This window comes from Staurois parvus, unplaced genomic scaffold, assembly GCF_062004578.1.
Source record: "Staurois parvus isolate SC_StPar_1 unplaced genomic scaffold, SC_StPar_1.0 ptg000596l, whole genome shotgun sequence".
Taxonomy (NCBI): Eukaryota; Metazoa; Chordata; class Amphibia; order Anura; family Ranidae; genus Staurois; species Staurois parvus.
The window spans coordinates 398,222-412,253 of NW_028318392.1; the positions used below are offsets into that span (position 1 = coordinate 398,222).

Consider the following 14,032-nt stretch of genomic DNA (forward strand, 5'->3'; position numbering starts at 1 on the left):
ATTATTGGCGCTATAAATGTGCAGTAGCCCACGATGTAGGTTATATGGCAAAGATCTGTTGTGTACGTCCCCAGTTTTAAGTTGAACTACACAGAACAAAGTATTACTTAAGTACTATTTTTTGTATAGGCTGAACCATCTCCTGTTTTCTCTGTAAAAATGCTTCTGTTATCTCTCCCATTACTGTTAGAGATATAGAAGGAAGGGAATGGAACCAACCAATTGCTCTAATTTTCTGAGAATCAACATGGGCCTTGGTGAAATAAACCTTTCTGGGCCACTCTCAGACTGTTTGATGATGAGAAGAATTATGAGATTTGGCTGCATAATAGAACCAGTTATACAAAAACATGAATTTTTAAACTTCTGGCCACCATCAGCAATTTTTACAAAACACATGCACCAACCAGACCTGTAAATTACTGTATCCAATCACTGTGCAGTCAGGGCCGGTGCTTCCACTAGGCAAACTAGGTGGCCACCTAGGGCACACTGCCACCTAAGGGTGCCTGGGTGCAGCACATTCCAGCACTCTCTCTGTGTGGGACGCCACCAAATCATGAATGATCCTTCAGCTGAGAGGAGGGGCGGCAGAGGGGAGGAAGAAAGAACAGAGGAAGATGCCGGCTATCTGGGGCCAGTGCAGCAGCTGAGCTGCTGCTCCTTCCAGTGTTCCTCTCAGATTCAGTCCCTTACTGCAAGCTGGCTGGTGGCTGCTGATCACTTTGATGTTCCAGGACTTCACCCAGACACTCGGTATCTTCCTCTGTCCTTTCTTTCTCCCCTCTGCCACCCCTCCCCTCAGCTGGAGGATCATTCATGACGTGGTCCCACACAGAGAGAGTGCCGGACTGTGCTGGGCCCAGGCACCCCTGGGTGGCAGTGTGCCCTAGGTGGCCACCTACTTTGCCTAGTGGAAGTACTGGCCCTGCTGCCAGGCCCTCCGAGGGGTTTGCATAAATATGGATACTGCAGAGCATATCCGTATGTATGCCTTCAGTTAATAATTTATAAACCCTAAAAACAGGGGAAATTAACACAGTTGAGGACAGTTGTAATTCGACAGGCATAATATATTCGGCAAAATGTCCTTGCCAATTGATTTATGTGGACAAAACTATGAGAAAATTAAAGAGGAAGGTTCTGGAACATATTAGTGATTTAAGCCTAAAAAGGGATCAACTAATCCCGCATCATATGTAGAATAAACATGGAGGGAAAGTGGATTGTCTCTAGTTTTGGGACTGCAAGTAGTAAAATAGGATACAAGAGAGAGGATACACTATTGCTGTGCACAGAAGCTAGAGGGATCTTTTCATTTGATTCAATTTGCCATATGGTCTTAATGAGGGCTTCACTTATCTTCCATTAATTTAATTGAAATAGAAGTAGGTGTATATACAGTATATAAAGATAGAGAGGTAAAATACTGGTAAACGTCTGTATAATGTTATAGGTAAATTAAGCTTATTTTGTGGTATTATAAGTAGTGTGGAGCAATTGAAAATGGATCGCCATTTGTGGATATAAGTCGAAGTATTGTAAAAATGTGAAAAAATGGATCACCAATATACTGTTGTGCCACTAGAGAACGCTGTAGAGCACTCCAGATTATATTTTGATTGTAATGGAATGCGTGATGACATCAAAAGTTAACATTATGTGCACGATTACATCAGCTACATGATGACACAGGTGACGTGTTGTATGGGTGATGACATATTCAAGTGCACATGCACGTATGTCATCAAATAGCATCATTTTTGAAAGTCTATATAAGTAGGGCCATCATATGGCCATGATGGTCCATTGATTTGCTTGGGGTATTTTGAATTTTGGGAGGGGCACAAGCACTTGAGCAGTTTTTGTTTTTGTTTACATTCCTGATAAAGCTATTAGTGAATAGGTGAAACATGTTGGGTAATTAGGGTTCTTTTAGAGTTAGGGTTCTTTTTCATTTGGCTTTATTAGAAGGTGGATTACTGACTGTTTTTTTTTTTTTTTTTTTTTTTTTTTAAGTCCGCAAACGTGCAACTATAACGTAAAAACCCGTAAGTGTCCGCAAAAAAGTGCAAGTGCAAGAACACTACATGAAAAACGTGCACTTAGGGGTGTGTTTGTCCTACCCCCGAAAAGGGTTGGACCGTTCACCCGATCCCCCGGGGCACGAAGCTCCTGACAGGGACAAGGTTCCCATTTGGTCCTCCTGGCCAAAAGGCCTGGTGGACCACCGTTCCTTATGCCCAGCCGAAGCCGGACATCCAGTACTAGGCAAGGGGGTTCTCCCGAAGAGAAAACCCCCTAGGGATCAGGGGAGGAAGGAACCGTATGGCCACACATCCTCCCCCTAGACTTCAGGTAAGGCCCGAGGACCCACACCCTCCATCCGTGAAAAAAAACACACACATAAGAACAGAAAAAGTGACAAAACGTGGGAGTGGTTTAAATAAATAGAATAAAATAAAAAAGTGGTACCGTGCCTAATAGTGCACAGACCAGGCCCTGAGGCCTGTAGCAAAAATTGCCCTGGACTTAGCCAAAAGACCTGGTCCTTAGGGCGCTGTGCAAAAAGAAGTGAAAAACAGTGGCCATGTGTCATCTTCACACCGTGGGGTCCCACACCCAAGTGTTACTAGTGACACCCCTGAGAGCGTCTTCCCCAGGGGGCACTGAGTTTGCGGACTTTTTGCGTCCCCGGCCCCTGGCCAGACCAAGGTAGCATGTTCAGATCAGGAGGTACTGGGTCTTTCCGGTCTCCCCAGAGGAATTACTCCCAAGGCCCCAGAACGAATCATGGCGCTCCCTGGTTTCTGTCCCTCCGGTACTAGCCTTCCGGACCCCCATCATACCAGTGAGGGTACTATACAACAACCATCCCCGTAAACTAGAATGGTCGGGAGCACCCCCACTGGACACTGATAAGAACAGATACTACACTTGATCTTAGCCAAAAGGCCGAGAAGCGATTACTGACTGTTTTTTGATTGAAAAGATACTTTTATTGCAGAAGCATCAAAAACAACATGTTACGTGTAATCGGGGTACATCTCACCCTGTACTGCGACGCAGCGCACCACATAGCAATACAGTTCCAAACATACGATAAATACATTCAGGCCAATAAATACATTCGCTCAGCGGTATGATGCCTGACGTGATGTGCACGGAGGATGAATCCCCCGGACCACCACGTCATGCATGACGCCGCTTACCCCAAAAACTGTAGCATCCTAATACGATATACATTTCCTAGTTACTATGTCATGCACGAAAACGATAACTGAAAAAAAAAACACTATCAACAATAGGCATCGGGTGTGTGTGGGGGGGGGGGGGGGGTGGAAGGGGAGGGGAGGGGGAAACACAGGCCCGAAGCTTTATTGAAGGGACAAAGACACGCAAGGGGGAGTAGGGGGAAGGGGGAAATCTTCAGACGTCCTCTTCCTCCTTAAAGTCCAACAAGGAATAGTCTCTGAGCAGACTGAGGATCAGTCTGCGGCAGTCCTCAATGGACATCCTCTCCCGCTGGAGGGTGAGGCGCTTTCTGGCGCACCATAAAGCGTCCTTGAAACAGCACAGCACCCGCCAGGCGCCGTCAATGTCCTCCAAAGAAAAAGTTCCACAGAACAGTCCATTCAAAACCCCAAAGTGAGTGATGGCTGTCTGTGGCACAAAGTCCTTGAGTTCAGGTTCCAGGGCCCCCAACAGGGCCTGAGCAAATGAGCACTCCCAGAAAACGTGATAAGACGTTTCCTCATGGGTGATGCAGAAGGGGCAGTGTCTGTATCTGCTCAGGTTCCTGGCATGCATAAATGTCCTGAGAGGCAGTCCCCCCTGGATAGCCATCCATGCCAGGTCTTTATGCCTGTTGGTGAGGATGTTAGAAGAAACATTCCTCCAGACCACCTTGCAGGTGTCTGAAGGCAGGCCTGGAACCGACTCCAAAATGTCGCTGGCTCGGATGAGCTTGTAGATCGTCTTTGGCTTCCACAAGTCCGGCTTGACTCCCTGCAGCCCTTGCTCCCTGATGAACTTGAAGGTATCCAAGTAGAACCAAGGAGTGTCCCAGTTGTAGGGGATGGAACTATCCCAAGTGTCCCACCCCAGGGACCTCCAGAGAGGCAACAGGAAGAAGCGGGACATTGCGTTCCCGCCAGAGTCCGTAGTCCGTCTTGGCAAAGTTCTGCGGACGCAGTTGCAAGCAAAGAACACCCTCAGCTGGGTGGCGATGTCGGGCACGCCCTTACCGCCCTTGAGGGGTTCCTTGAACATGACTGCCCGCTTCACTCTGTCCATCTTGGAGCCCCAGATGAAGTGAAACACCGCCCTGGTGATGGCCTTGCAGGTGTTGACCCGGGGGGGCCAGGCCTGGGCGAGGTACTGCAACACAGGGAGAATCTCGCTGCGGAGTACCAGTGTCTTCCCTTCGATGGTGAGGTCTCTGAGGCTCCAGAGTCCAAACTTTTGGCGCATCTTGGCCAGTCTCTCCTCCCAAGACTTCAGGGCTGCGCCCTCGGCACCAAACCAAACTCCCAAAATCTTCATGAAGTCTGTCTTGATGCCAAAGGGCATGGATGCAGAAGAAGGCAGGAACCACTTTCCGAAGAGCATGACTTCCGACTTCCCGCAGTTGACCTTTGCCCCCGAAGCTTGGCCGAAGTCCTCGCAGGTCTGGACGAGCAGGTCGATGGAGCGCTGGTTGGCACAGAACACCGTCACGTCGTCCATGTAGAGCGAGCACTTCACTTCCCGTCTGTCTGGTCCCGGTGCGGTGATTCCCCCGATCTCTGGATTCCGTCTGATGCATTCGGCGAAGAGCTCTATACAGCAAACAAAAAGCAGAGGTGAGAGAGGACAGCCTTGTCTGACCCCGGAGAGAACCGGGAAGGGGTCAGTCTTCCAGCCGTTCACCTGCACGGAACTACAGATGTCATTATACATGATGTCAACATATGAACAAAACATTTCCCCGAGACCAAACCTGCGCAGGGCTCTGCACATAAACCCATGGGAGACACGGTCAAAGGCCTTCTCCTGATCAAGACTGACCAGGGCCGCGTGCACACGGCGGTCCTTGATGTATTGGACCGTGTCCCGGACAAGCGCTAGGCTGTCCGCAATCCTGCGGCCAGGAATGCCACAAGTCTGATCCGGGTTGATGATCTGTCCGATGACAGCCTTCAGTCTGTTCGCCATGACCTTGGCGAGGATCTTGTAGTCCACGTTCAGAAGAGAGATGGGACGCCAATTTTTCAAGTCACATCTCTCCCCCTTACGCTTGTACAGGATCGTGATCATCCCCTCCCTCAACGAAGGAGGCATCTTGCCCTCCACCACCATCTCCTCGTACAGCTCGAGCAGGTCCGGGCCCACGAGATCCCACAGCGCTACATAAAGCTCCGCTGGGAGACCGTCGCAACCCGGGGTCCTGCCTTGCCTAAAGGATTTAGCGGCAGAGTGCAGTTCCTCCAACGTCAAGGGGGCGTTGGTGGCCGACAAACCTGCAGGATCAATAGTGTTAGAGATACCTGACAAGAACCTGTCGGCCGCTTCCGAGTTCGTTTCTTTAGGAGAGTAGAGGTCGGAGTAGTAGTCGCTGACCACTTCCATCACGGCCTCCTTCCCCTTCTGGAGTGTTCCAGTCTTGTCACGCAGCTCCGACAGGGGTGTGTGTCCTGAGTGGAGTTTCCTGAAAAAGAAAGAGTTACACTTCTCACCTTTCTCGAGATGCTCCACTTTGGCACGGAAGACAATGTGCCTGGATTCTTCCTCAAAGTGCTTTTTCAAGCATTTCTTGGTGTCCTCCAGGTCTTGCCTCACGTCCCAGCCACAGTGGTGAAGGTCCTGCAGGGACTGCAGCTGACGCTGCAGCCTCCTGAGTTCCTTCCTCCTGGCACACACTTGCTGGCGTCCCCTGGCCTGAAAGAAGCTGCGCAGCTTGACTTTCACGAACTCCCACCAGTCGCTGACCTTAGGAAAGAAAGCCTTCTCCTCTCGCCAGGCACCGTAGATTTCCCTGAGCTCCGCTAGCAGTTCCTCATCGCCCAGCAGGGTGCAATTCAGCTTCCAGGAGCCTGGGCCCGGGGCAAAGCCCTCTCCCAGATCACCTTGAAAGTGAATGGCCCTGTGGTCAGAGAAAAAGCAGGGAACCATGGAGAACCCGCGGTGCCTGACTGCCCTGGAGGTGAGCACAAAGTCAATCCTGGAGCGCACGGATCCATCGGGGCGGCTCCATGAGTAGTTCACGGAACCGCGCCCCACGGATCCCACTGCGTCTCGCAGGGAAGCCTCTGCAATCATCTCCCGGAGCAGCTTCGAGGTGACGTCGAGTTTTGCGTATATGCTGGAGCTGCGCCCATCCTCCTCTATCGGACAGTTAAAGTCACCGCCGATTACTACTGCTCTCGTTGTGGCGAGTTGCGTCCGCAGGGTTTGGAAAAGTTCCAGCCGCGCGTTCTTCTCCGGGGGGGCGTACACGTTGATGAGCCTAACGGGCTCCCCCGCCCACGAACCATCTATGACCAGAAGGCGGCCACAGACGAGCTCATGGACGGAGTCAACAGTGAAACGTCCTCCCCGGATGAGAACCGCAACCCCTGCAGACTTGCAATCGCCACCCCCAGACCAGTAGGAGGGACCATGGGTCCACTGGGAGGACAAATGAGTGTACCTCCTCAGAGGGGGAAGTGCGCACTCCTGAAGCATGTACACATCACTCTGCTGTGTGGAAAGAAAGGTCAGCACAGTCTGCCTCCTAGACACGTCCTTTATGCTCCTCACATTAATGGAAAAGATAGATATCTCAGCCATCATGGGAAAGAGATGAAGGGGTTAGTCGGCAGGGGCTGTGCTTACCTCCCCTGGGGAGGGGGGGCGACCTCTGTGACCTCTGCAGCCTGACAGGTGTCCTGGCCCAGACCAATCTGATTGAGGACCTCGTTGAGGACCTCATTGAAGTCGGTGGAGAGATCTGGTTCCGACTGGGTCAGAGCCATCTCTTCCTCCACCTCTTCTTCCTCCAGCGTGTCGAGGTCCTCCCCCACGGGGTCGGGGCCTGCGGCATTCTGGAGGACGGCAGGCCGCTTGGTGGCAGAGGAGATGTCCTCCGCCGCCGGGCTGGCCTGCTCCTTCTTCCGCTTCCTGTACCCCGCCGCAGAGTTGCTGGCAGGGGTGACAGGGGGAAGGGGCGGGAAGTCCTCCTGGGAGGACAGGTCCGGGGGGGGTGGGACCGGGGCAGGGGCAGGGGGGCAAGGGGGGGTAGGGGCAGGGGGACCAGGGGCCGAGGGGCCGGAGGCCGGGACAGAGGGACCAGGGGCAGGGGCAGGGGGGGGGGGGGGCAGGGGGGCCGGGGGCAGGGGGACCAGGGGCAGGGGGGGCAGTGGCAGGGGGACCAGGGGGGGGGGGCCCGGGGCAGGGGCAGGGGGGCCAGGGGCGGGGGGGCCAGGGGCAGGGGCAGGGGGACCAGGGGCAGGGGGACCAGGGGCAGGGGTACCTGGGGTCTGGGGGGGGTTCCTCTTACCCGGGTCCTTTGGAGGCTTTTGTGGCGCTGGTTTGGTGGCCGGGCCCTTGCTCAGGGCCCCGGCGTACGTCCTGCTTCTTTCTGGGCAGTCTCTGTAGACGTGCTCGGACCGTCCACAGAGGTTGCAGGTTCTGGACCTTGGGCAATCCTTGGTCTCGTGACCTGCAGACCTACAGAACCTACAAGAAAGCACACTGCATTCCTTACCCTCGTGCCCCGGCTGGCCGCACTTGCGGCATGACTGGGGTAGGTCCGGGTAGTGTAGGAGTCCTGATGACGATCCCAGGGAGAAGCATTGTTGCAGGTGTTGGAGATCTCCAGCGGGACGATCTCTTAGTAGCCTGCAAAACACAGCCCACTTACCAGTCCAGAAGCCGTTGGTGTCTAGTATCCGGACTGGGTCCTTCAACACGACACAAAACCTTTGGAGGTAGGTGGCGATGTCTCTGCCGGGGACGTGAGGGTTCCTCATGGACACCGTGATCCTTCTTTCGTCCCTTTGAATGGGAGAGTTCGCAGCGAACTTCCGGAAGAGGGAGTCGGGTCCAGCGGTCTTCACTGCCTCCCAGTACCTTCTGCACACCTGTAGTGAGACAAAGGTGACCAGGAACATACCTCTCACAAAGGACTGCACCGACAGGGTCTCTGCCTTGCTAAATCCCTGCTCGAGTATCATCTTCTTGCCGAAGACTTCCGGGGTCATTTCCGGGATTCTGCCATCCACCTCTTTCAGCCGCAGCACGACTGTCTGCTTCATCCAGGGCTCCAAGGGAGGGAGACCGTCTGCAGGGCCGGGGCGGTCTGGGGTGGAGGTGGAGGCGGAGGCGGCTTCTCCCGGGGTCTTGGCGGTGGTGGCGTTCTGTGGCTTCTTCACGGTCTGTTTCTTCCCCATCTTGGCGCAGAGGAGTTCAGAAGGGCTTCCCAGGGATCTTGGTCGGGTTCCTTCTCCTTCTTCTTCCTCGGCGGCTTCACTCTCGCTTGCTTAGCCTTTGAAAAGGCTATTGAGCGTCTACTGCCCGGAGGTAGTAACGCAGAGTGAACAAGGGGGGGGAAGATCACAAACTCGTTCTGTGTGGGGGCTAAGCCTCAAACCCAATAGCAGCAAGTAGGTGAAGCCGGATTTAACCGACGATCCTACAAGGCCGAGAAGAGGGTACCCCACACAGACCAAATGGCTTGGATAGATGCAAGTGTTTCTCAACGTCCTAGCTGGAAGCCGGGACACCCCTAAAGGCAAGGTCGATACTACACTTGATCTTAGCCAAAAGGCCGAGAAGCGATTACTGACTGTTTATTTAGTTGAAGACAGCATAATCACACCTTAGGGATATAGTACATCGTCTGAAGAAAAGTTAGAATATGAACAGGTACATACATTATACCTAGTGAGTTTTATTCAATAAATTATTTAGGAATATGGAGATTAGAGTTTAACAGGTACGATTTATGTAGAAGAATTTTTTTTCTCTGGGAATCACCTGAGGCCAGTCATTTCACTGAGTAGATGTAAGGTTTTACAACTACTTTAAGTTCATCTACATACTCCACACAACTACAATTTTGAGGTCAATAAAGCTTGTTTAGACTCTGATGGGAATCATCACATAGGTACATGCTTGTTGGGGCCTTTATGTAACATTTCTTTGAGGTTGAATCACTAGATGTAGAATCATTTTCTAGTTGGTAGATTTGAAACCTTCCTTTTGGTTTCTGTACAGCATTAGTTATGGTGTGTAATAAGGCTGGTGAAGATCAAATATTGAAAAAGCTATGAAAGTAGATGGAAGACCTTTGAAAAATCTAATCACTGCAGGGCAGGAGCATGAAATATGCATTATAGAACAATAAGAATTGCAGCCTCTGTAGAAGTTTTTGGGTGCTGAGGGGCAAAGGTGCACAAATCTTGTTGGGACTAGATACCATCTTGTCATGACTTTATTTGCTGATTAACATTACAATTTGTTGGGAACATTCAGAGATTGTTCTCCAAATGATCAATCAATCTTTAAGGGTTTTTCTGCACCCAGATCAGTGTCCAATTCTTGGACATTTGTATGTTCTTTCAGAGGATTTAGAAGATTTATTTGTGTGTAATGACCCACAATTAGTTTAGAAGTGTGAGAATCATTAACAAAAATGTATTTAAGGTAGTAAAAGTAGTGGAAAGGTCTATGCCTGAGATCAGTGATGTTAGCCAATGGGGTGTCTGGATATATAAAACATTTCTTAAAGGGGAGAATGTTTTTGGTGTCAGGTGTGAGGATTAGAAAAAGATAATAGGTGTTAGGTCCACCAATGAAGTATCAGAGGGCACTGGTAGGTTTGGCAATTTAGGTCAAAATGGTAGGTTGGGGAAGATTAGGGAATTTAGGAGCACAGGGCTGCAATTCAATAGGCTGTCATTCAGGGGAATCTAAGGCAGTGTAATATTTTGTAGACATAGTCTAGTCCAGTGTGCCAATGTGCTATTTGTCTGTTACCTTAGCAGAACTACTACCCTGGAGAGGCACTGGATCTTTTTATTATTCAAGTCCCATATTGTCAAACTAAAATCCAGCTCATAGAGCGCACTGGCTTTGGCTAGGCTTCACTTATCAAATAGGAAACACAAAAAAAAGTTTTCTCTGGACAGGATCCAAATGCAGAAGATGTGATAAGAGGGTATGTCAAATACCTGACAAGTTGATGAGGAGGTTTGTCTTGCATATCCCCCCAACACTTCAGGAGATGGTGACAGGGAATGTGAAGATGCGGAGTGGTATCTGTACCCAGGGGCAGACTGACAACTCATGGGGCCCCCGGGCAATAGGGGATCATGGGGCCTCTGTGTCCTTGCCCAAACTCAAAAAAGCCTATAAAAAAGGTACCAGGGGCATCTTATGGGGCCCCCTACTGACCCCGGGCCCTCGGGCAGTGCCCGAGTTTCCAAATGGTCAGTCCGCCCCTGTCTGTACCAGTGTGGTATCTGTACCAGGCAGTACTGGATCTGTGCATCTGTAGGATGCATGTGTAGGTGGCTGTAGGCCACATGGCTGAAACCAAACTCAGAAGCTTAGAGGTACCAGAGCAGGTGACAGGAACATAACCAAGACACACATTTGAGCAGCAAGGTATCAAATCAGGAAGCAGGAAAAGTGCTGAAGATTCAAACCAAGGTCGTTGACTGTCAGGCAGCAGAGGTATAAGTCAAACAGGTAGTCCAAGGTCATGATGAGTAGGAAAATGTCCCAAGGTAGGTCAGAAGGCAGGCTGAGTTGTACACAGGAATGCAGAATTAGCATTTCAGTTTATAGTTAATCATGAACTAGGTGAAGACCACTCAGCAATTTCTAAATGAATGCACAGTGCCACATGCTGTAGTTTGCATGCTTGCATGTGTCTGCATCAGATTTCTTATGCTGGAGCAAACCAGCCCTTCCCCATAGTGTCATACAGATGGTTGTAAAACCCAAGATCATTTTTAACTGTCTCATATTTGAGTAACATAAATAAAAAAAAAACAATGTGCTTCATGGGTTAAGGCACTCTCTTTTCAAAGGGGAGAATAGCTGGCATTCATCAAAAATATTAGTTCAGTAGTGGATGAATGTAAGTAGAGATGAGCGAAGAAATGAAAAATTCGATTCGACTGATTCGGCGAATTCGTGGACAATATTCGATTCGAGTCGAATAAATTCGCTGTGAATTTAACTTAAAAAAGGGTGTTTCTAGGCTTCAGAGAGACTTAATATTAGTGCAGAACACTGTACCTTTAATTTAAATGCCCTTGGAGTCTGCTGGGGAAGAGAAATAATACTGTCTGTCAGTATGACATGCAGATGAGTGCCGTCGATCTTAGAATCACTGCACACTTCACTCCTTTGGCCAGTCACGGGGCCAAAACCAGTGTTTGGAGCCACAGTGTGGCGGTGGAGGCAGCAGCAATGGGAGGCCATACAGCAACCTATGACAAAATGGAAACCAGCAGGAGCGTGAGGAGACCTGAAAGTGGCACATGGCAGAGTGGGAGCAATGGGAGGCGGTACAGGGACCCAGGTCACACTGTGGGCCCAGCAGCAGCGTGACCAGGCGGTACGGGGGCCCATGGCCGATTAGGGGCTTGGTGGCACCTATGGAAGGCCTGTAATCTGCCAGCAACCTATGACAAAATGGACAACCGCAGGAGTGTGAGGAGATTTCAAAGTGGCACATGGCAGAGTGGAAGCAATGGGAGGCCGTACAGGGACCCAGGTCACACTGTGGGCTCAGCAGCAGCGTGACCAGGAGGTACGGGGGCCCATGGTCGATATGGGGCCTGGCGGCACCTATGGAAGGCCGCTAATCTGCCAGCAACCTATGACAAAATGGACAACCGCAGGAGTGTGAGGAGATTTCAAAGAGGTACATGGCAGAGTGGAAGCAATGGGAGGCCGTACAGGGACCCAGGTCACACTGTGGGACCAGCATCAGCGTGAACAGGCGGTACGGGGGCCCATGGCCGATTTGACCTCATTCATCCCATAGTCCTGCCGACTCACGAATAGCGTGGCCTCCTCAAAGGGCCTGAGCAAGCGCAGGTGTCACACATGAGCTGACAATGGCTGACATCTAAGTTACACAGGGAGTACCTTTATCCGCTTTTAACATCAGGAAATCTGTGATGGCCTTTAGCTGTTCGTAAAGGCGGTCTAACATATGTAGGGTTGAATTACACCTTGTTGCAACGTCACAGCATGAGGAGTCGGTACGGGGGCCCATGGCAGATTACATGTCTGGCAGCAGCAATGGGAGGCCCGTAATCTGCCAGCACCCTATGTCAAAAAATTTAACACACCAGCAGTGTGAAGAGACCTGAAAGTGGCACATGGCAGCAGAGTGTGGCGATGGAGACAGCAGCAATGGGAGGCCGTACAGGGACCCATGAGAGACTCTGGACTTGGCAGCAGCATGAGGAGGCGGTATATAGGGGCCCATGGCAGATTAGGGGCCTGGCAGCAGCTATGTGAGGCCCGTAATCTGCCTGCACCCTATGTCAAAAAATTAAACACACCAGCAGTGTGAAGAGACCTGAAAGTGGCACATGGCAGAGTGTGGCGATGGAGACAGCAGCAATGGGAGGCCGTACAGGGACCCATGACAGACTCTAGACTTGGCAGCAGCATGAGGAGGCGGTATATAGGGGCCCATGGCAGATTAGGGGCCTGGCAGCAGCTATGTGAGGCCCGTAATCTGCCTGCACCCTATGTCAAAAAATTTAACACACCAGCAGTGTGAAGAGACCTGAAAGTGGCACATGGCAGCAGAGTGTGGCGATGGAGACAGCAACAATGGGAGGCCGTACAGGGACCCATGAGAGACTCTGGACTTGGCAGCAGCATGAGGAGGCGGTATATAGGGGCCCATGGCAGATTAGGGGCCTGGCAGCAGCTATGTGAGGCCCGTAATCTGCCTGCACCCTATGTCAAAAAATTAAACACACCAGCAGTGTGAAGAGACCTGAAAGTGGCACATGGCAGCAGAGTGTGGCGATGGAGACAGCAGCAATGGGAGGCCGTACAGGGACCCATGAGAGACTCTAGACTTGGCAGCAGCATGAGGAGGCGGTTTATAGGGGCCCATGGCAGATTAGGGGCCTGGCAGCAGCTATGTGAGGCCCGTAATCTGCCTGCACCCTATGTCAAAAAATTTAACACACCAGCAGTGTGAAGAGACCTGAAAGTGGCACATGGCAGCAGAGTGTGGCGATGGAGACAGCAGCAATGGGAGGCCGTACAGGGACCCATGAGAGACTCTAGACTTGGCAGCAGCATGAGGAGGCGGTATATAGGGGCCCATGGCAGATTAGGGGCCTGGCAGCAGCTATGTGAGGCCCGTAATCTGCCTGCACCCTATGTCAAAAAATTAAACACACCAGCAGTGTGAAGAGACCTGAAAGTGGCACATGGCAGCAGAGTGTGGCGATGGAGACAGCAGCAATGGGAGGCCGTACAGGGACCCATGAGAGACTCTGGACTTGGCAGCAGCATGAGGAGGCGGTATATAGGGGCCCATGGCAGATTAGGGGCCTGGCAGCAGCTATGTGAGGCCCGTAATCTGCCTGCACCCTATGTCAAAAAATTTAACACACCAGCAGTGTGAAGAGACCTGAAAGTGGCACATGGCAGCAGAGTGTGGCGATGGAGACAGCAGCAATGGGAGGCCGTACAGGGACCCATGAGAGACTCTGGACTTGGCAGCAGCATGAGGAGGCGGTATATAGGGGCCCATGGCAGATTAGGGGCCTGGCAGCAGCTATGTGAGGCCCGTTATCTTGCAGCACCCTATGTCAAAAAATTAAACACACCAGCAGTGTGAAGAGACCTGAAAGTGGCACATGGCAGCAGAGTGTGGCGATGGAGACAGCAGCAATGGGAGGCCGTACAGGGACCCATGAGAGACTCTAGACTTGGCAGCAGCATGAGGAGGCGGTATATAGGGGCCCATGGCAGATTAGGGGCCTGGCAGCAGCTATGTGAGGCCCGTAATCTGCCTGCA

At 51.4% G+C, this 14,032-nt stretch overlaps 1 protein-coding gene and 2 pseudogenes across 1 annotated transcript; all 3 read right to left on the minus strand.

Annotated features, from left to right (window-relative positions):
* Positions 1 to 2,852: 2,852 nt before the first annotated feature.
* LOC149449899 (U2 spliceosomal RNA) lies at positions 2,853 to 2,967 on the minus strand (annotated as a pseudogene).
* Positions 2,968 to 7,475: 4,508 nt separating this feature from the next.
* LOC149449900 (zinc finger CCHC domain-containing protein 3-like) lies at positions 7,476 to 8,794 on the minus strand (the record flags this gene model as incomplete). Its single annotated transcript, XM_089692576.1, has 1 exon — positions 7,476 to 8,794. A coding segment is annotated over exon 1 (936 nt), but the record flags the coding sequence as incomplete, so codon positions are not given.
* LOC149449901 (U2 spliceosomal RNA) lies at positions 8,708 to 8,800 on the minus strand (annotated as a pseudogene).
* Between the last annotated feature and the right edge of the window lie 5,232 nt (positions 8,801 to 14,032).